General features: G+C 41.2%; 1 protein-coding gene across 1 annotated transcript; it reads left to right on the plus strand.

The window, feature by feature from the left end:
* Positions 1–394: 394 nt before the first annotated feature.
* On the plus strand, positions 395–21,600 carry MMP23B (matrix metallopeptidase 23B). The gene is made up of 9 exons (XM_075189827.1): positions 395–895; positions 8,086–8,210; positions 14,288–14,427; positions 15,404–15,571; positions 16,228–16,392; positions 17,548–17,658; positions 18,421–18,547; positions 19,414–20,423; positions 20,580–21,600. Exons 1-8 carry the CDS (start codon positions 761–763, stop codon positions 19,586–19,588), a joined length of 1,146 nt encoding a protein of 381 aa, XP_075045928.1. The 5' UTR covers positions 395–760; the 3' UTR covers positions 19,589–20,423; positions 20,580–21,600.
* The last annotated feature ends 2,158 nt before the right edge of the window (positions 21,601–23,758 follow it).

Below are 23,758 nucleotides of genomic sequence, written 5' to 3' on the forward strand. Positions count from 1 at the left end.
TAAATTTACCCCTACGACTGAATACCTGCAGCACACTGATGTGTGTTGTGCTTTGCCATATATGACCGATGGCGTACATAAAATAATAATATTACTAATAATACTTGCACACATGTTGTAGGTTGATTGAACCAATACTCAAATGCAACTCCCTGGCATCCATTGTAACCAGGGCGACATTGACAAATGGTAAGTTGCATTTTTGTGAATATTGGCTCATTCTTTAAACTGGAATCCACTAGGCGTAGGCAATAGATGACATTTAAAGTTATAAATGACCGTATTTATGCCTTCTGTTATACAGTGCACAACACGGGGCAATGTGCAGACATCCACAGTCTTTGTAGATTACATAAGTCACTTAGCAGTCAGATTTTAGCTTCTGGGAGCTTTTTTTTTTATTCCTTACAGTGAACTGTCAAGAACAGATTTATCCGTCCTGTTGCTGAGCCAGTCAGCTGGAAGTAGACTGTACTGCTTATAATCCCCCCACAGTCGCCCCAACTCCAGTCTCAGACCAAGCCCTTTTGCCTGTGAAAGATGAGAACATTTGGCTTCAATTGGAAGGATAGTTGGCAGTGCTAACACAGCCTGGATTTTTAACGAAAGTGAGAGAAAGAAAGGACTTAAAGGGAAATAGAGAGAGAGGAATGATGGAGAGACAGACTGTAAGGAGCTGAGCTCAGAGACTACTCAGACAATGCTCACATATCACTAGGTAGAATCATCCGAATCATCCAGCAGATTTTAGTCAGACAATATGGACTGTCAGAAAGAGGAGGATGTTGGCTGTAGACAGAGGAAATTCACCTGGTCCCTGCTTGGAATAGTCGGAGTTCTGGTGCTTGTGGCTGGAATTCTCACAACTTCCACACTAGGAACTTGGAAGACACAGGTAAGAGTTAACCACAGGCCGCTTTAACAATCGGTAAACACTTAGAATGTTCAGTAACCCATATCAACCAATGTCAATTAGATTTTCTCAAACTGCTGCAAGGGAGACAATGGAAACCTATGCCTCCTATGGTTACAGCACATGTGTACTTTGTCGGTGAGTAACCCCCAAAATGAAGATTCTTGCAGCCGCTGTGTTAATGGCAATATTCTGATTTAACTAATTGTAAACCATTGTATTTTCTCTTACGCCTCAGCTCAGGTTGAAATGCTAAAATCTCAAATGGGAGATAAAAGGTTTAAAAATAAAAAGTAATTTGAAGACTTGATTACATGTTTACACAATAACTGACAAGTGATTGTAACAGACTAAATTGTGGGGACCTCACCTGAGGTTTCTTTTGCCTGGTTTGTTATTTCAAGTGACTTTGTAGACCAATATTATAATATTGCACATATGTCGGAAAGATAATAGTGGGGTTTATGGTGCAAAGACCAATATTAGGACTTAACTTACAGTAACCAATCAAATTCCAGCTTTTATTAGTAGCAACGAATCAGATATCAACTTTTGACAGTAGAGTTATAATATCAGATTGGATTCTATGAGCACATTATGAAAAAGCCTCTTTGTTTAGAGTTAATTTTGATTAACTAATAATAAATTGTTTTGGAATATCTAAAAAGTATATACATTCAATCAACTGTAGTACAAATAACAAATATTGCAATGTTTTTATAATGTTGTTAGGAAACACTACATCTGGAAGTTTTGTAGTACCTTATTTCAGCCTGTAAGTGGCACTGTTGCTATTGTTGCTATTGTTACTGGAGCTGTGGCCAAATTCAAGATAAAGAATATATCAAAATCATTGAAATAATATGTTTATATAATTTTGTATAATGTTTCAATGATGCATCTTCCAATAAAGAAGCATTATCAGTATAAACAACAACATTTGTTAAAATAATATTTAGTACTGTGTAAAATTATTTTGTTAGATATTTAGGCTATGAAAATAACTATTTATAGAGTACATAAAAAGATAAAGCAGTATATTTACTAAACAGTTTGAAAAAGTGGAGATGTTGCCTATAGCAACCTATCAGATTCTAGCTGTCATTTTGTAGACTGTACTCAATAAATGACAGCTAGAATCTGATTGGCCGCTAATGGCAACATTTCCACTTTTCAAACCCGCAGTTTAGTAAATATACCCCAAAGAGGTAATAAACCAATATGTTAAAATATTGTAATTTTTTAACTAACAATTTAAACACTACAGGATTACACACAACATATGAAATAAAAGTTATTATGATTAGAACGTTGTCTTTAGAGTAGAACTAAACTTGGAACATGATGCATCCATAATATATACAGTACTGCTGTTGTCTGGAGTCTGCCATGATATCTCTTTGCTGTATGCGCTGAGAGCAGGGAAAATTCCCTGATAATGTCAATGTTTCCTCATTAAAGTGAGGACGGCTTATATACAAACCACAAAGAAATTTTCTGCCCTGTTTCTTTGTTTACACAAGGGAGCCTTCGTGTCAGCCGATAGCCTTTCAGGGTACATCCGCTACCCGGCCCATGAAACTTCTCCTGGATAATCTATCTAGAGCTTAGCTTTGCGGGTCTACAGACCAACCTCAAAGGCCGCATTATAAAAAGACTGAATCGTCATTTCAAAGTCCAATTAATTTCAACTTTTTCATTTGTTTCCAATACTACTGCTTCATTTATCTCTTAAATTAGTCATGAGAATCTTTTTTATTACACCTATCTTGTGTTTCAATGTCTGATTGACATTAGCCAAAATGCACTGTGAAATGTGCTTTTCTACCTTAACTGGACAGTTTTTGACACTGTTCTCTGCTACCTGCCCTGGCCTTCTACCAGGTTTTTGACACTGTTGTCTGCTGCCTGCCCTGACCTTCTGCCTGGCTTTTGACACTGTTCTCTGCTGCCTGCTCTGACCTTCTGCCAGGTTTTTGACACTGTTGTCTGCTGCCTGCCCTTACCTTCTGCCTCTTTCTAAAGTACTGTTACTGTGATCAGCGTTGACCTACTAGTTGTTACCTTGTACCGACCAACTGAGTAGCTCTATGGGGAAAGGGTCTACAGTGGATGAAGTGCACAAATACCTGATTTTGATGCTTAAGATAAGGTTTGAGTTGATGGGCATTACAGAATACTACCCCTAAATGCACCTCATGCACCTCTTGATTTCATTAAATAATCTTGTTCCTCAAAATAAAATCTAATTTTTGCATGTGAGTATAAAAACTGGTGAACTCATGTACCTAATCTGCATTCAGCAAGGAACACATCCAATTCCTCCTATGCGATGGTGCAAACGTTTGCAATATACAAACGTGCTGATATTATTATTAACCCTTTGAGGATCAGTGGTTCCTTTGTTTTAAGATGTTGTACAGTTGTCAGATACATACATATAACGGTTATCTGAAACTGGATTTATGCATGTGTCCGAAACGGATCCTTCTGATTTTGATGTTATTTTTCTCAGCAGTCGCGCTTGGTTTAAGACATACTTGCCAACTCTCCCGGGATGTCCGGGAGACTCTTGAAATTCGGGTAGGTCTCCCGGACTCCCGGGAGAGCAGGCAAGTATCCCGCATACTAGAATTTATTTGCCATAATGACACGATTTGCAGTGAACAGCGTCATTTTGGCCCCGCCCCCCACAACAAAATAATGGTTTGGTCGCGGGGGCAAAATGACGCAATTGACCACGCCATGCCCCCTTCCGCCCTCCAACCACGCCCCCTGCCCGGGATCTCCTGGAATTAACTATGCAAAGGTTGGCAAGTATGATTTAGGATCACACATGATAATTATGTCAGGCCAATTTGTGGTTATCGCCAGTGACTTGATAGCAAGCGATCTGCTTGACCTGCAATAAACTGATTTACAGTGTTTCAGGCTTAGGTTAATACAAAAATTAAGGAAAATAATAACATAATCTAACTTGGCAAAGCTGAAAAAAAGAATTTGATAAAAATGTAAAGCAAAAACAAGTCTATTTGTCATCTGCTTTTGATGACTGATTCACTCTAAGCAATGCTATGAATTACATACGATCATTTTAAATATTGCAAACATGCGGCCTACAACATTAGAGATGTCTGGGGAACAGTTGTATTGTGTTTCGTGAAGCCTTTCCGTCTTTTTGGTAGTGAATGTGTTCGTTTAATTTAGTTTGTATTAGTGCTGTCGGTTTGCATGTAGTCTACATGATCTACGTGTTAAACAATCCCAGCTGCACAGCACAAATCTATCTATGATCTGTTTATTCTAGCAGTAAAACACAGTTGTATAAATAAAATATCTGTGTCAGGTTTATTTCCCCAGTGAAAGGGCTGCAATTATGTAGCTTAATAAGGAAGATAGCCAATTGCTTGACGGGTGCAGTAATAGACTAAATTGCATACACTGGGTCATTGTTAACTCTGCACCAGAAAATACAGAGGTTTTTGCCTACAAGATCTTTAACCTGCTCTCTGCCATATATACTTAAATCACCATACAGGCAGGCAGCTAATAAATGGCATGAAAATTGCCTCTCTGACGAGTTTTATTGGCATTGGAGCAGAACGCAATTGCAAACCGGAAACAGACCTGTCAGTCATCAGTTTCCTTTCTGATGTCATCAACGTTTAATACTACATGATGTCATGTAGTGATTGACAGCTCAGCTTCCCAACACATTCCTCCAGACACCTATTGGGTAATCAGGTTGGTGGACATAAAATAATACAATGTATTCCAGGGAAGACAAATTCACATGAATATAGGGATTATGGAGGGTCTCGTAGATGTCACACATGATCCAGGGCAGGTTGAGAGTCTCTTACATGTCCATGTTACTTTCTTTTTTAAATGACCTTAGTCATAGCTAAATATAAAATGTTATTGTTATTACATTGAAATAGAAACTACAAGAACAATAAAAATGGTTAAAGATGTCTACAAACACATGTAAAACTATATATCTGTACAAAGTGGACCTGGGAGTCATTTGGGTGGATCATTTTACATTTTTACAGCTATGTAATTACGGGGACTTTTTAATTACATCAGACCCACTCTGGACAGATATTCTAATCAGATTCTAAGCAGACCACACATTGACAAACAGGCAGACAGGCATGGGGTTAGGAGTGACAGACAGACAGGAAAGCAACATATTTGTGATTCCAAACAGGACAGGCAGACAGGCAGCGGGTCAGTATGACAGGCAGGCAGGGCAGCTGGTCAGTGTGACAGGCAGGCAGGGCAGCGGGTCAGGGTGACAGGCAGGGCAGCGGGTCAGGGTGACAGGCAGGGCATCGGGTCAGCATGACAGGCAGGCAGGGCAGCGGGTCAGGGTGACAGGCAGGGCATCGGGTCAGCATGACAGGCAGGCAGGGCAGCCGGTCAGGGTGACAGGCAGGCAGGCAGGCAGGCAGGGCAGCGAATCAGGGTGACAGGCAGGCAGGGCAGCGGGTCAGGGTGACAGGCAGGGCAGCGGGTCAGGGTGATAGGCAGGCAGGGCAGCGGGTCAGGGTGACAGGCAGGCAGGGCAGCGGGTCAGGGTGACAGGCAGGCAGGGCAGCGGGTCAGGGTGACAGGCAGGCAGGGCAGCGGGTCAGGGTGACAGGCAGGTAGGGCAGCCGGTCATGGTGACAGGCAGGCAGGGTAGCAGGTCAGGGTGACAGACAGGCAGGGCAGCAGGTCAGGGTGACAGACAGGCAGGGCAGCAGGTCAGGGTGACAGGGAGGCAGGTCAGTGGCGGTGAGCCAGATATGTCAATTCAGCTTGCGCTGAGCGGCTGATATCTGCTCTGATTAGAATGTGCAGGCAGTGCTGAGTGGCACCAGTATAATTAAATACTACCAGAAATTGCACAGCTCTGAACATTTGAAATGACCATTTAGGATTTGTACACAGATGCACTTTTGCATGTGTCCTGCAGCTTTTTCTGATATCCAGCATATATTTACAGGTACCTGTAATTACCCACCACCACCTTCTGAAATAAAAAGATGGAGGAGCCCCCCGTTGGTATCTGATAATAGCTAATAAGAGCATGGTGTTATAGAAATAATATCATTTTGAGTTAAATACATAATTAGCAATTAGCATTTCTCACATTAGGTTCTGCAAGCAATTAATTTAAGAAAAAAATTCAGTCTACTCCAGACATTTGAGGATATTTATTAAAATAAGTGTAAAGGAAAAACAGATGTTGGAACCCACGGGGACCCATCAGCCGTTTTTGCTTTTATTTTTCTTATAGCACCTTGTTTAAGTGCCCCAGGTCTCCTAAATTTCCCCAAGAGGGTTGGGTGGAACTATGGCATAATTAGATATAGATCACTGTGAAATACAATCATTTGCACTAGGCTGGATATCAAGTGTACATACAATGGCAGATATCTTAAATGTTGTCTTGGATCTCTGCAAACTGGCTTTGTGCAGGGCACTTCTACATGCGTAGATATTCAGTGACTTTATATTAGCCTGCAGATAAGCCATGATTAAATAGGCTACAGAGATGTCCTGTTATTAGATGCTGCTAAGATTCTGTACATCTGCGGATGGTGTTAGATATGTTTGGGTTTGGACCCAGTTTCTAAAGTGGCCTAAATTGCTTTACAGACAGACAGTGGCCAGGATCCACATGCGGGTGACATCCACATGAATTCCCACTGAGTAGAGGAACAAGACAGAGGTCTCCTGCTATTCCCACTTTGGTCACCTGGATTGGATTTTGGATCCACGGGATGCCCAAAGCCTTTATAAGCACGACATATATACTTACCTAAGATGTGTGTGCTGAACACAGAGTTTGCTTTTTTTGGATTAGGCTGTCAACATTGCAAGGGTCAAAACAGTCAGCCATAGGCAAACCGAAGGGGGTTTTCTACTGCCTGGAAACCCCCCTCCAAGCCTAGGGCACTGTATAATTGACGTGGCTGGAACCTGCTCCCGCTTCACACAGCGCCGCTTGAAAAGGGAGAGCTGTGTGCACTTAACAGTAGTGCACGCAGCATTGCCCATATATATTATGGGGATGGGAAGAGTTGGAGAACAGCCAGGCACTGTCTAATATTATAGCCACGCCCCCATGCATGGTGGTCACGCCCACTGGTGGCGTGGTGTGGAAATCCCTCTCTACAAATCCAGCGTTTGCCCCTGTCAGCTACAACTAGCAGACTAGTTCCTGTACCAGCTCCGGGATTCCTGTACATATTATATTGCTGTCGGTGTTGGGACAAGCAATTCCATTTAGTATCTAGAAGATGAGAGTTTGGTATCTACTTTATTACATCCTTCTATTTACATAAGTGTGGATCTAAGGAAGACAAATGGTTAGGCGTATAGGGTTTACTAAATGTTCTCTTTTATGGGTTAACTATTCCTTACCAGATTTAGGCAAAGTAATCAGGTATATGGAAGAGGTTTGCAAATCAGTCCGTCAATTACTCCGGGATGGTATTCCACTGCCAATCCACAGAATTACTTTGACGTTCCCCAACATGTTGTATAAATATCATGCGTTACGTATGCGTATGATACATAGTTACTGAGGCCCTTCTTGACCCCTGGGCAGTGGGGGTTGGTGTATTGAATGGGATTATCTCTGGAGCGGCAATATTGCCAGACCCAATGATCTTTGAATAATAGACTCCAGACCCACCAAACCCTCGTTCAACTCCCCTATATCCGCCACTGTGGGAATGTCTTAGAGACCCCTTCCTGTTATACTGGGACCACTGGAGCTGCCAATCGATGGCTCCAAATCTTGACCATTAACCCAATGCCCACAGTACAGGTGGGAAGAGATCCAGCTTCTTCAGTGCACAGATAGTTGCATCTGATAGAGGTGAGGGGACAGCCTATTGAACGCACCAGTCTCGCACCAACTAGCCTGGGGCTGGTGTTTACTATGGCTCCATATTATAGTGGAAGCCGGCCCAGGCTGTCTAGTGTTGGGGTTGGCTAGAGATTGGGAAAGGGAGGTTGTCTTTTAAATATATATTCATTTATGTGTTACTTTAATCAGCGCCCATCCTGTGAAATCTATCCATGAAAATCCAGAACTTCTGGGGTTTCTTGTACCTATTAGTCATTTAAGCTGATTTGCAGCTCCTGTTGCTGATGTTTTTACTCTCTCTAAGGTAGACTCTGTGGTGGCTCCAGTCCCGGTTCTTCACCTACCGTATCATCCCTATCATCTGAGGGCTAAGCGCTACACCCTGACCCCAGGCCTGCTGAAATGGGACCATTTCAATTTGACATTCAGGTATGTTGAAAACAACCAACCAGAAGAAACATGTATCACAGAAAATATAAATTCTGGATTTACCAGAGGAGCCAGATACGCCCTGATGTGTCTCCAGCCACAATGCTCTTATAACATGCTAGGTATTTATAGTAATTATAGAAGCTCTGCTTATAGCATGCTGGGTATTTATAGTAGTTATAGAAGCTCTGCTTATAGCATGCTGGGTATTTATAGTAGTTATAGAAGCTCTGCTTATAGCATGCTGGGTATTTCTTTTTCTTCAGGACTATCTGTGATGGTATATTCTCATGGCCCAAGCACACTAGAATGAGCCAATTTGTTTCAGCAACAAATATTGATAAGAACGCAGCCTATCAATTCACTTGGAACATGTGACATCAGTGAGTCTAGAATCTCCAATAATGGCTGCCTCCACTATGTGCAGATCATACACTTTTACTACGAGTTGTTTGCTCATATTATGCAGCTCTTTGTCTCCTACTTCAGAAGCTCCAATTCCAGTGCTCAGATATTCCTACAAGTCCTACTGTTCCGGAGTTTTATTCAAAGGCAGTGACACTTGAAGCTGTTTTAAAAGTTATCTCCACCAAAAATGTATTTTGTACCTAAGAACCCCTTCCCTCACTGGCAGTACTATAGGGGTGTTATGCCAGGGAGCTTGACCGTTCAACAGCATCTTTGGCCAGCGTAACGCCCCTTACCCATTGTTGCTGCGTCTAAGCCAAAATACGCAAGTGCAAATTGCATATGAAAAAGCATATAAATGCCATGCATTTGTGCTGGAGTCAGATAAGAGTTTGATATGTGATTCATATGTGGTCAATATGTGCTTGGTATGTGTTTGACACATTCACAGGACTTTGCAAGTAAAGTGGTACAAAGCTTTTCCCATTAAATTCCTATGGCCTTGCCAATCAGTGATCCAAGTCTGATGGGCCAAGTTCCCTAAGAGGGTACTAAAATAATTAAAATAGCAATAAACACTTTTAACTTTCTTAAATATTTGTTAACGATAAAATTAAATCTCCTTTTCTTGATATGGGGTAGTCCAAGGGGAAAAAAATATCCATCGCTACACACTGCTAAATGATCACAGCAGGGAGTTCTGTTACTCGCCAGCCAAACACAAGCGGTTTCCCTCACTGGCCCATCATAAGATTGGCTATCGGTAAGAGGAGTCCCAGGGGGATGCCCTCCTTTAATGTCCCATCAAGAGAGACTAATTGAATCTCTATGGATTGGGGGGTAAGAATGCAATGAAGCTCCATTCATGTCAATGGCCCATTCATGTCAATGACCCATTCATGTGAATGAGGATTCTACAGGTAGTGTAGAACACCACTGAAATGACAAGGTCATTGACATGAATGGGAAAAACAGCCAAAAGAACTGCTAGTTGCTATATACACAATGGTAAAGGGCCTTAACAAGCAGTGACCACATCAACTTAAATCATTCTATGTCTGTTTGCAAGGACTATACAGAGCTATTGTTCTGTATAATCAGTATTGGTGCTGGAAACTGACACAAAGCGGTATGCTCCTTCCGCTTCTCTTTGTCCATGTGGGGGAAATAAGCTGGGAATCAATCAGGTGAATTGTCTTGAATGGCAGATGTTCTAGCACTGATCCCCTAGGCCTGTCCAACCTGCGGCTCTCCAGGTGTTGTGAAACTACAAGCCCCAGCATGCTTTGCCGGTAGACAACCAGCTGATATCTGGAAGGGCATGCTGGGACTTGTAGTTTTACAACAGCTGGAGGGCCGCAGGTTGGACAGGCCTGCCCTAGAGTTTTACTAGTTGCAGGAAGGGATGTGTTACATTACAGTTATCTTTTAAGGAGATCTAGGGTACTTCTATCAGAAATTCTTGCACTAGTAGGATAATTGTCTTTGCTAGTCACATAATTATAATGTTTTATCTGGAGCACGGGTGCTGAGTGGGGGAACCAGGTACAAAGCACTGGGCCCCCCACTGGGTAGTGGGAGGGGCCACCAACCTGGTGTGGCCACACCTCCTTTAGTGGCTACAGAAAGCATCCCAAGAATTTCCTGAACCGGGGTCCGAAATTCTTCTTGGTGGCTCCGATCAGGAGTCACATAAACTCCTATGTGACAACAGTTATCCACCTCTAGAGATTATTCGGAGCGGACACAAATCTGTAGTAACGCACATCTGGGCAGCAATAGCAGCGGCAGTGAATTACAACAGATGCAGGATAATCATAACATGTCATGTATATAATTCACACCAAAGGTAACATGTCAGTATATGCCTATGGTGAGTTTATACTCACTACTGCTTGTCCAGATTAATCAAGGTTCATTGGAACCACAAGAATGTAGTTATACTAAGTGCTGATACTGATGCATTCACATTGAAAGGAGATGTTGATACCATTTAATATTTAATTGTATACACAGCATTCGATAATAAGAGGATTTGAAAACTTTTCTCATTTTTGTCCTCTTGGGTCTCAGACACATGGGGGTTGTTCTTGCCTTTAGCAGAGTGTTCAAAGTGTGTTCATTAAAGCCTGTCAAAGCTTTACAATTAGGGATGTAACAATAGGGGGTACAGGGCCCAATGAGGGCCCCCCTGGTCTATAGAGAGCAGTGCGGGAGCATGGGAGGCTAGAACAGGATCGCCCAGACCCCAACCCAAATTTTGCTATGGAGTAATGCTCAGTTACACTCCCAACGACAGCCCAGTGTTCTATGTACTCTGTGAGTGCTTCCATACAACTATTATATTATACAATCTTAACACTTGTGAATACTCCAGGCACAGTTAAAATTGACAGGAACCAAAGAGACACGGATGCTTGTTGAAAGTGTGTGTACAGCTCCATTCACATACTGTTACTTAAAATCTGTGAGATACAGGGCCATCTTAACAACATTATGGGCCCCCGGGCAAAGCAGTGCACCGGGGCCCCTAGATATAGATATAGATATATAGATGTATACAGATATAGATATAGATATAGATATATAGAGATAGATAGATGTACTTGCTCAGTGACCCTTGTAGGTTTTTTTTTGCAGGTTTTTTTCTTTTGCAGGATTATTTATTCTCATTAATTGCCCTGCATATGGGGCCCCCTTGCCTGTGGGGCCCCCGGGCAGCTGCCCATTGTGCCCAATGGAAAAGATGGCCCTGGTGAGATACTAATATGTCAGAGCTCAAAATGAATGCAGCAAAAAGTGTTTACAAAGTGCCAGTTCAAAACAAATTAAATATCATATATCAAACATTAAACTGGAAAAAATTGTGCTTATACAGACAACAAAATATGTAACTTTAAAACAAAAAACAGTCTCTGTTATCCAATTTTGTGTCTGTGTCCAAACAAATAAATATATTCCTATCTTAATGTGCACATTAAATTGTCCCGTTTATTGCATTCTTTTTCCACTGTTGTTAATGCACTTACCATTAGATTTTGATTGATTTGCGTGTGTATATTATTTATTTTTTTTAACAGCAGGAAGATCTGTAAACCAGAAGATGACTTTCTGTATTTCAAACTGCAAGATCTCTCACAGGAGAAGATGTTTTAGGAGCCCTTATTCTAATTCTCAATGATTGCAGCACTTGATAGCAGCTGATTTTCTTTCAATGGGTTGATTTTCCTCTCACATAAAGGGCTAGATTTACTAAGCTGCGGGTTTGAAAAAGTGGGGATGTTGCCTATAGCAACCAATCAGATTCTAGCTTTCATTTATTTAGTACTTTCTACAAAATGACAGCTAGAATCTGATTGGTTGCTATAGGCAACATCCCCACTTTTTTTAAAGCCGCAGCTTAGTAAATTTAGCCCAAAGTGTTTGAGAGGTGGAAGGGAAAGGAAAAAAAAGAGAACAGATCTAGGGGTAAATGTATCAAGCTGAGAGTTTTCGGCGGGTTTGAAAAGCCAATCAGATTATAGCTATCATTTATTTAGTACATTCTACAAATGACAGCTAGAATCTGATTGGTTGTTATAGGCAACATCTCTACTTTTCAAACCCGCCAAAAAACTCTCAGCTTGATACATTTACCCCCTAGCGCATTATATTTTTTTTCAGCAGATTTATTAGTAAACAAAACAAAAATATTCCAAAAATATTGTAATCAGGTGTACAAGAACAAAAAGAAAAATAATTCAGCATATATTGTTACAGTGGCCCCCACTACCAAACACTGGTGAATAAATCGCACTTCAGAATACACAGGATCAGATGTAACCAACGAAACCTGTGTTCATTTACTCAAACAGATTCACCAATGGCGCCCAGACGCTGTAACGACTGCTGCAAACATTCGCTTTAGTAACTGGTGGCTGTGCGAGGTTTAAAGACAAGAATTAATAAAACTCAGGAATTTTAAAAGTATTTAATGTGATAGTCCACATCATACATGCCAACGACTCCCGAATTCCTGGTAGGTCTCCCGGAATCCCATGAGAGCTGGCAATTCTCCCGCATCTGCCGGCATGGAGGGGTGTATATGCGGAAGGGGGGCGGCCCGCTGCGCTTGGCGTCATTTTGGCTCCGCCCACAGAAACATAATGCCTGCTTTGGGTCTTTTTACCACTGTAAAAAGACCCCAAACAAGCATACATCAATGTGGGCGGGGCTAAAATGGCGCAAATTGTGAAGCTCCACCCCCTTCCGCCCTCCCTTCACACCCCTTTTCAGTGATCTCCCGGAGGGAGCCTGTCAAAAGTAGGTAAGTATGGTCCACATCAAAAATAGTCTTAGGAAATCAGCACCAAAAATCAGGATAACTTCTCTTAATAACACCTGAATAACACACAGGGTGCAGCGTGTAGGGATCAGTGCCATAGGTCAACAACCAGAAAATTGTAATCATGGTCAAGACCTAAGGTCTGGTATACAACATGAAGCACTGTTGCTAGAGGGCCAATGGTTTTGCCTTGATGGCAAACTTGATGTGATTTCTTGTGCCCCGGGGTTTGTGTTATCACTGCTGCAGTCTGGGATGTGTACATCATTATTTTTCAATAAGGCAGGGACGGCCTCACGGAGGATCAGTGACCTCAGCCTGTCTGACTTCTCTGTGGATCTCACTTCGGTACCGTCTTCTCCTGATTGGTTTGACCCGGACCGTTCTGACTGCTCTCTATCACTACACTGGTTACTATCTAGGAGGACCGCGACCTGTGTACCCTTTGCTGCTAAGCCCAAACCTCCTTGCGGGGCTCCCTGGTTAACACCAGGGGTTTGTTAGACTCCGCACTTCCCAGTTCAGTGGCGCTAATACCATTTAGTCGGTTTCATTGCATCTTGGGTCCACAGCTGTCTCTGAGCCTGACAATGAGCTTTGGAACGATAATCGTTCATCGTTGGAGCGTACAGCCTAATGTGATATCGGGCCGAACGGTCGTTTATCATGTGATTGGCCCGATAATCGAATGAAAACCCTGTAGTGTGTACCCAGCCTAAATCAGGCAGGGGTTTAGAAGATAATGACAGAAACAGAGGAGTGAGTTCAGGAGTGGAGAGTTAGATCTGAGCATTGTCTGCATATACATTATATTGGAGCTTGCACAAATATAATGAGTTTACCAAGAGAGGTTGTATAAACTGACAACAGTAGTGGGTTGAGATCCATTTCTTGTGGGTTCTCCCAGAAAGAGAGGGGGCCCATGGAAGATGAAGTTCCTTTGAAAGAGACCCAGAATGAATAAGTGGTTGGACAACTATGATGAGAACCAGGAGAGTGGTATAACAGACACCAAGAGAATGGAGGGTTTACATGAACATGGGGTGGTCGACTGTGTCAAAGCAGAAGAGAGATCAAGGAGGATTAGCAGAAGATTATTGGTGGTGTTTAATAGTTTTTATAGTATTTGTAATATTCCCTTTAAACTTGGTCTGGTTACAATAACTTTTGCTACTCATTGTGTTATATTTCACATCCTCTTTAAAGTATTTTGTTTTTCAGTGCGTCACAATCATCTCTCTGATCTAGGTCACATCTGGTCCACACACTTCTCTGTGCACATCAATGTGTTGCTGAAACATTATAGCTATCTAATATTCATCTACGTTCTTCTGGTTTCTTGCAGAATCGTGTCATTCCCAAGAAATTTGATAAATGAGAGTGATACGAGAAAGGGTATAACATCGGCTTTCCGTATGTGGAGTGAAGTGACAGCCTTCCACTTCAAGGAGGTGCCAGCTAGCCAAGAGAGTGACCTCAAGATCGGTAGGTTACTTTTCTGGGGTGAATGTATAAGTATATCCACATTCATTAGAATGACAATCTAGGTGGTGCATGTGTGAGCTCGTTGGACAGTCGTGGACTGTAGGAGATGTCTCTAGTTGTGGGAGTGGACCCACTGTGCCACTAGCAGATGGCATTGGCTCACCTGAGACGTGAAGTCTGAATTCGTTCATCAGGCTACAAGATGGTGAAGTGTGATTCGTCCCTCCAGAGAACGTGTTTCCACTGGTCCAGAGTCCATTCGACGTTGGCATTATGCATGGTGATCTACAGCTTGTGTGCAGCTGCTCGACCATGGAAACTCAGTCCATGAAGCTCCTACTGAATAGTCCCTGCGCCAACATTGCTTCCGGAGGCAGCTTGGAACTTGGTAGTGAGTGCTTCAACTGAGAATAGACTATTTTTGTGCTCTACGCGTTTCAGCACTCAGTGGTCCCGTTCTGTAAGCTTGTGTGTCCTACCGCTTCACTGCTGAGCTGTTGTTGCTCCAAGATGTTACCACTTCACAATAACATCACCTACAGTTGACCGGGACAGCTCTAGCAGGGAAGAAATCTGACGAACTGGCTTGTTGGAAAGCTGGCTTCACATGACAGTGATATATTGAAAGTCACTGAGGTCTGCAGTACGACCTATTCTATGGATAATGTCTGACTGTGGCGACTGCATGGCTGTATGCTTGATTTTAAGCTCCTGTTATGAATGGCTATGGTTGCAATGGCCAAACACACTAACTAGAAGTGTCCACATACCATGTAGTGTATATGTGTCTTGTGTAGATATGGGAATGCCTGCTATAATGCTACCAGTTTGAGCATGTCTCACCTAGATTTGGGAATACCTGATATAAAGGTACCAGCAATAAAATATTTCAACTAGATATTGGAATACCTGATAGGAAGGTGTATGTAATAGAATGGATATATCTGATACGTAGAATTTGTTTTACATTTACCAGGGTTCTACGGTATAAATCATACAGACTGTTTGGAGTCGCGCATTCATTACTGCTTTGATGGGACAACTGGCGAGTTGGCACACGCCTACTTTCCGCAAACTGGGGAGATCCACTTTGATGACAGTGAATATTGGATTTTGGGAAACACCAGGTTCAGCTGGAAGAAAGGTCTGGATTTATGCTGTGATCTAAGAACCTAAATGGACTTTATTGTATCTGCTCATATATAGCATACTTACCATAATGCACATATTAAAGCTAAATATGGATAAAGGCCTCCTATACTTCCTCCTTGAGGCAGCATTGTACTGCACATATTGTGATAGAAAAGCAGGGTAAACCTTATATCAGAAGTTTCAGTTAGTTTTAGAGAGAGGACTCTAATCCCATCCTAACTTTAACTCTATATCTCTTGATACAGTCTCTCCACAACTTGGATGATCTTGGGGGTACCCCACGCATTTCGCCCTTACTAGCCTAGGCTTAGAGCTGATTTTCGTTTTTAGAGGGTGTCCCACTTGTTTTTTTTTTTACTATTTTCATTCCGTATTGCTATATACACATAAAGTGTATCATACGCTTTTAACGTATGATATGCTTTAAGCGTATCTTCTAAAATGTACGCATTTTGTGTACTATGCAGAGTCACACGTATCTTACGATACTTGCGGTTCTACATACTAAGTAATATACGTCTATACTTTTTACATAAATTACGTCGGACTCTACATAAGGTCCACTGAATGTAGACTGAGGTTACCCATTGTCTATGCAAGCTGTATGTTTATGCCTTAGTTTATAACAATTGAGTTCTGTCTATCTAGGGGTGTGGCTCACGGACCTGGTGCACGTAGCAGCCCATGAAATTGGACATTCCCTGGGACTCATGCATTCCCTAAACAGCAATGCCCTGATGCACATTAATGCCACGCTGACCGGGAAAAAGACAATCTCCCAAGATGATCTGTGGGGGATTTACAGTCTGTATGGTGGGTATGAGCTAAAAATATTTTTCGTATGCCCTTTAATAAACCTTTTGCGTATGAAAAGTTGACAATGAACATGTCGACATTCAGAATGTCGTTGCCATAAGGTCAACAGTCAGAATGTTGACATTGTTAAATTGTATTTAACGTCGGTATTGCTAGTTCAAATCTAATGGTTTATGTCGACATTGTGACTGTCGACCTTACAACCTGTTGACATTCACAATGTCAACATTTTTAACTCGGTCGACCTAATGAACGTGTCGACATTCTGACTGTTGACCTTATGGTGTCGACATTCTGAATGTGGACATGTTTGTTCATTGTCGACATTCCAACTGCTTCACACATCAACTAACCAGCGTGCCAAGGTATAAAATGTTCCCGGGCACAGTCTTGTGGAACATTAGATGATCCCAGCTGATCCCCACCCCCCACTGCATTATGTAATTGTATTGCTTTTTGTTCTTTGTTTAATTTGTCGTTGTTTTGTTCTTCTACCATTTGGTGTTGCAGACTTAGTGGATCCATATAAATAAATGACGATGATGATGATGATGATGATGATGATGATGATGATGGTGATAATAAGATACTGCTGTCTGCAATTATTTTAATTGATATACGCAATTATCTTTGTGTTTCACAGCAAGCATATAACTTGTACCAAATTCACAATAGTAGCATTTTCATAGGCAACAAAATTATTCATTTAAATTAAACAATTACAGTCAAACAAGTAAAAAAAACTATTTCTGAAGGGGATACATTTTGATCTCTCAAACGTGTGATAAGAAAATTCCATGTTGACCTTCGTCAGGTCATGATTATTCTGACAACCATCAAGTTACGCCGACTTTATGAGACAACTTTTACAAATCTACTATCAAGACAGTAGAATATTTAGGAGAGTTTTCCCTTTTTCACATTCTACAAAAAAGTTTCTGGGAGATTGAAATCTTATATGAACCAATGTGTCCAAATAAGACCGAGACATTCGGTGCTTGGAATAAGGAACCGGATCACATGGAGGCCAGTTGGCAGATAAAACAAACAAACACAAACACACACTTTATATGGTGACCAGATTTATTTTCTCTTTTGGTAACTAGAATAAATCTAATTTCAAACTGATGTTTTCTGTTTTTTTTTTTGCAGGATGCAGAGACAGATACCTAATTTGTGCCAGGTGGGCACTGAACGGGTACTGCGACTCCAGGAGGATGCCTATGAAGAAGTACTGTCCATACAGTTGTGACTTCTGCTATGGTAACTGTCTTAATAACATTAATTTATTTCAATATGTTACCATGGGGCTGGGTTGGGTACGCTTTACCAATGTCCACTACTCCGACATGGAGAAGGCCTACAAAAAATATCCGAAATTATGAAAAACCGATTGGAAAATAAAAAGTCTTACCTTCAACCCGACGCTGGAGATCTCCGATGGTAGCACCATGCTGACAGCAAGTGATTCCGATTGGAGAAGTGATCGGCACTGCAGGCTGACATCATCGCAACGTCTGTCAAAAGAAATTTAAAGCGTAGGGCTTCTCCATGTTGGAATAGTGGTAATCGTAAAAACAATTAACACCGATGGGGCTGACCTATCAAAGGGTGGAAAGCCCTATAGCTGGTGGAAATGGGAGAAGGGGAAGCCTATGTAACAAGTATCGTGGCAGAACTTGTGCCATCACAAAACCCATTAATGTTATTGCTATCTCAGGCCAAGTGCTATGTCAGCAGCATCACCAGGATTGGTGCGTTCTTGATAAATAGGCCACCATGTCCTAAAATGCCCAGTTCATGAATAAGACTACTGACCCCTACAGGGGGGAATTGAAACTACAAGTAACACAACATTACCTCGTTACGGTCATGATTGCATTAAGTTTGAATGGGGAATATCTTGGCTCATGTACAACTTTGGGCCACGATCTACCACCACAAATGTCCTTGTTATAATGTGCCACTAGGAACAGTACCAAAAATAGCCTTAGCCTGACAAATCTTTAATGTCACACATTACAGATTTTCCTTTTCCAACGCGGATGCCCACACCCATACCACCCAGAACCAAAGTCCGATTGGTTCCAGAAGGCAGGAACGTGACCTTCAGATGTGGGAAAAAAATTATCCATAAGAAAGGCAAAGTTTAGTAAGTATGTTTTGCTTTCTGTTCCTTAGGAATTAAACATCATAAGGGCCAGTAAAATAAGCTAACCCAGGGATTCCCAAACCCAGTCCTCAGGGCCCCCTAACAGTGCAGGTTCTCCATATCTCCTTGCTGGAGCACAGGTGTATTCATTACTGACTGACACATTGTAACAGATCCACAGGTGGTCCTAATTATGTCACATGTGATCCAGAAAACCTGCACTGTTGGGGAGCCCTGAGGACTGGGTTTGGGAAACCCTGAGTCCTAATCCCTAACACTAACTTACTTAGCGACAAACTTACAGCAGCTCCCTAAACTAACTTCTCATGGGCAGATCAAAATATGTAATGGGAGCATTTATGAAAATAAATGCATGTGTAACCGTGCAAAAAAAGTGTTGCAACCCATAGAAACCAATCAGATATTGGCTTTCAATTTCTCAATAGTACTAGAAAAATGGCAGCTAGAATCTGATTGGTTGCTAAAGAACCAGTTCTGTTCTTTCCGTAAGGCAAGGTAAGAACTTTATCGACCAACTGGGTGGTCTCACTGACATATTATTGGTTCCTACGGGTACCATTTCTGTTATTTATTTAGTATTATATTCTGATACCTATACTTCTCATTCATTGTTTCGGGTTTAGCTTTTTTTCTTACCTAAAGAACAAGCTGCTGCTCACTTAAATTGATCACTGCATAATGGAATCAGTCATTTTGTTGAAGATTCAAATTCAAAGCCTATCAGCTTACTAGAACCCAATATAACCAATATTCAGGAGGCACTGGTTTCTAGTGAATGAATAGGCTGCATTAGCATCATAGATCTTCTCATATACTCAATGTTCTATCTCCTTTAATGCCTACAGCTGGTACAAGGATAATGAGCTGCTGGAATACTCGTATCCTGGATACCTTTCTCTCAACGATGACCACATGAGTATAATTGCTAATGCCATCAATGAAGGACTCTATACCTGCATAGTGAAGAAAAGGGATCGAGTGCTGACAACCTACTCGTGGAATATAAGAGTACAAATGTGAGAAATCCAGTCATTAAATACAGATTTTGACCACGTGGGACAAACAGTTTGACTGCTTGAATGCAAACTTCAGCAATTCTCTACTGCTGGCCAGTTTTGTATTCATCGGAACGTAGTCGACCTAGAATCTCTGAGCTGGGAGGTGATACAATGAGTCTGTGTCTACTGAGAGCATAATTCCATTATTGAGCTTTGCACATATTACCCCTTACTAAATTTACATTTGCTAGGGAGGTACAAAGCCCCTTTTTCGGGTGGATTTAGTTAATTATTGTTGATATCCTAGAGATCATTCAACCTGCGGCTCTCCAGTTGGGGTGAAACTACTAGTCCCAGCATTCTAAGCCTATGAGTAACCGGTGGTCATGCTGTGACTTATAGTTCCACCACGGGTAGAGATCCACAGGCTAAGTCTGAAGAATGCATATCTGAATAAAAGTCTTGCATTGATGGGACTTCAGATATTATACAATACATTTACTTATGATTGGCTGCTGAGTCCAAGCTATTTTCCTCTGTTATCAAGCATTTTCTGCAAAAATAATCTGGCTGCAGTTTTCTTCAATGGGATAACTGACAGGAAGTCTGTGTGCAAGGGGAAAAAATACATCGCCTTTCAATCACAGCTGTCTCCAATATTTTACAATCTGATAAACTTAAGACAACATAAGATATTTTGCAATATATTATTACCTAGTACAGTCAAAAAAGTGTTTTTGTGATCTAAAATTAGCTTTAGGATTTTGTTTTTCAATTTTACAAATAAATGGCAAAATTGCCACAACACAAGGTATATTATAATAGTTGAGATTTCTGTACACTGCATTATTACCTATGTAACAACTAAAGCAGGCCTGTCCAACCTGCGGCCCTCCAGGTGTTGTGAAACTACAAGCCCCAGCATGCTTTGCCAGTAGACAACCTATTGATAGCTGGAAGAGCATGCTGGGACTTGTAGTTTCACAACATCTGGAGGGCTGCAGGTTGGACAGGCCTGAACTAAAGGGTAAAAACTAAATGATTTTTCTTAATTAAAATAATTATGCTGGGTATTAAAACTTACTGGAATAACCTCAGATGCTTAAAAAGAACTTCTGCCGAAAATCACATGCTTAAAATGCAGACACTGGGCCTGATTCATTAAGAAAAGTTAAGCAAAAAATTGAGGAAGTTTTCTTACTCAAGTTTTCTGGACAAAACCATGTTGCAATGCAAGGGGTGCAAATGAGTTTATTATTTTGCACATAAGGAAAATACTGGCTGTTTTTTCATATAGCACACAAATACTTGATAGCTTATTTGTACACTGAAATGTAAAGTTGATCTAGGACATGCCCTATCCCAAATATAAATTTCCCATCACATTTTGAATTTACTTCCTTCTCCAATGCAACATGGTTTTGCCTTACTTACTTTTGCTTAACTATCCTTAATGAAACAGGCCCAATGTTGCTGCCATTTGACAGAACGGACATTAAGAACTTGCAACCATGGAAACAGCAAATGCAGACCAGTTTGTTTCCATGACTACAGATTACTACTAAAGAGTGTCCATCCTTAAGAGTCTGTCAAATTTCAGCCGCAAGTTCTATTTCAAGTATCAGGTGATCTTTTTAATAGGCTCAATGATTTTAATTAGGTAACATATTTTTTGAGTGGAGCTATTCTTTATAAGAATATATAAGGATTATAAATTGTATGTGTTCCACATCTGAACAAAAACCTATCTGGACCAATTCTGATACACGGACGAACATATTAATGGATCTTGAAAACTTGATTTGCGTAGTTTAATTTTATGGCTTGCGTACAATGCTGGTAATTAATAAGCAACGCGTGGGGTACGCACTCCATGATACACCACACCTCTCACAGACCCTTGTTTTTTCCCATGGTGCTACATTTTCTTATATAACACAATGAAGAAAGAATATTTAAAGCTTTGCTTTGGAAAACAATGTATCTAGTAGATTTGTGAAAATTGGGCTGGTAATAAAACATTTGTAAATAAAATGATTTGTATGATGCGTCTTTTCACTAAACTCCGGGAACATACGAAAAATTGTAAATGTGAAATTTAGAAATGTGTGTAACTTTGTTGCAAGAAATCTCTTTTTTGAAGGAGACAGTACAGTCACAAATGGGAAATCCAGATATGGCATTTGCCTATTCACAATAACATAATTTTATATTTTCACTTTCTATTTTAATATTTATTTAATATAAATAAGAGCAGCCTACTGTAATATTCTCGATGCCCCCCTTTACCAGAGCAGTTAAATCCCACAAGCAGGGCATTTTTGACTAGTAATGCCCTGTTCAGATGGGATTATTTCTTAAATACCACAGAATGAAGTTAAATTACAGAATACTGCAAGATAACATCACAAGCACTAAAACTAGAGATGCTCACTGACCCCCGTGAATTGGTTTTGGCAAAACCGCCCTTGTGTGTTTTGGATTTTTTAGAAAAAAAATCCTAAAATATGCTGAAATCACATAAATTTTGCTCTTTTTTTGTTCTTACATTATTATTAACCTCAATAAAACTAATTTCAAGTAATTTGCAGTCACTATTGACCACCTCATAGGTCACAATATTATCATACACTTTCAGACAAATACTGCAGCGACCTGGCTGGATGGTAAGCGTCAGAGCAATGACTCAAACACACGGCAGTTCCTAGCACATCTAGGACACATTGGCACATAGCAGTGGCAGAAAAGAAAAAATGGAGGTCCGCCCTCCCTCCCACCTCTCACTGTGTTGGATCTTAAAAAGGAATCCAAAACTCGTGAGATCCAAGATCTGACGACGTCGTGATGACGTTTTGCTCAAGGAACCAAGCCTGAGCATCTCTAACTAAAACATTAAAAAACAGACCTTGTAACAAACATTTCTGCAATCAATGTCTGGCAGGAGGTGTGAGATATGAATATAGGGCACTTCACTAACTTTCTCCCCTTTTTCGAATTTACAACTGAAACTTTACATTCCAACTAAAAACTTTATTCAAGTTCAACTCTAGTTACTCTGTTCAACTCTAATTAACCAGAAGGCACATTATATTTGGAACTCACTGTCCCAAACGCCTCAACAAAAGACCCTCTTGAAGTGGGAATCTGACATGGTGGGGGCACTAAAGAATGGACACATTTCCATCTTCCTTTAAACACACATTCATCTCGCCAATTTTAAATCTCAGCCCAGGCTCTCTCTCAAACTAGTGACCCTATTTGTCTTGTATACTTGTAGAGGACGTCTCTCACTCAACTTCCGAGTCTCTACATTTCTCCGAGACCACACTCAGAAAAGAGAACCATGATCTATTTTCAAGGCTCACTTCTATCTTTGTACTCATTCTCCTGGATCTCTCCGCTGCTTTGGACACTGTTGATCACCCTCTTCTGTTAAACCTTCAACTCCATTGGCCTTTGTAATCGTTCTGTCCCGATTCACTTCCTATCGTACATCCCTAGAGTGTCTACCTCTAGCACATCCTCCAGTGCGCTCCCTTTACCTGTTGGGGTCCCTCAGGGCTGTTCTTGGCCCTCTGCTGTTCTCACTGTACACCTCTTCTCCTGGGGAACTAATTTGCTCATTTGGCCTTAGGTGGCACCTCTTTGCGGACAACATTCAAATCCTCTCCTCCCAACCTCCCCCCTTTTATACTCTTGTGTAACCCTCTCTCTGCTATCTCCACATGTCCCAAAGCTACCTAAAGCTCTGTCAAAATCAGAGCCCATCTTCCCTCCTCCCGAGTCACCCCCAATTCCCTCAAAGTCAATAACACCACAATTTCCTTATTCTCCCAAGCCAGCTGCCTTGGAATTACACTTGGCTTCACCCTCTGCTTTATTCCTCAAATCCAGTCTTTCTGCCAGTCCTGTTGTCTTCACCTTAGATATATTTCCAAAGTATGCCCTTTTCTTACCCAAGATGCTACCAAAGGTCATAAACACCTTGTCTATTGACTACTGCAACCTTCTTCTATCTGGGATTCCCCTCACACATCCATCCCTGCTTTAATTCATCTGAAATTGTGCAAGACTGATCTTCCTCTCTTGCTGCTTCACATCTCCTGCACCACTTTGCAAATCGAAACACTATCTTCCTGTGTCCTCCAGAATCCAATTCTAATTACTCACCGTTACCTAAAAAGCCCTTAAC

Source organism: Mixophyes fleayi, chromosome 11 (genome assembly GCF_038048845.1).
Source record: "Mixophyes fleayi isolate aMixFle1 chromosome 11, aMixFle1.hap1, whole genome shotgun sequence".
In the NCBI taxonomy this organism is placed as follows: Eukaryota; Metazoa; Chordata; class Amphibia; order Anura; family Limnodynastidae; genus Mixophyes; species Mixophyes fleayi.

Coding starts and splice junctions, on each gene's coding strand:
- MMP23B (XM_075189827.1), top strand. CDS start 761: ATGGACTGTCAGAAAGAGGAGGATGTTGGCTGTAGACAGAGGAAATTC. Junction 896..8,085: donor TAGGAACTTGGAAGACACAG/GTAAGAGTTAAC, acceptor ACTCTCTCTAAG/GTAGACTCTGTGGTGGCTCC. Junction 15,572..16,227: donor CAGGTTCAGCTGGAAGAAAG/GTCTGGATTTAT, acceptor CTGTCTATCTAG/GGGTGTGGCTCACGGACCTG.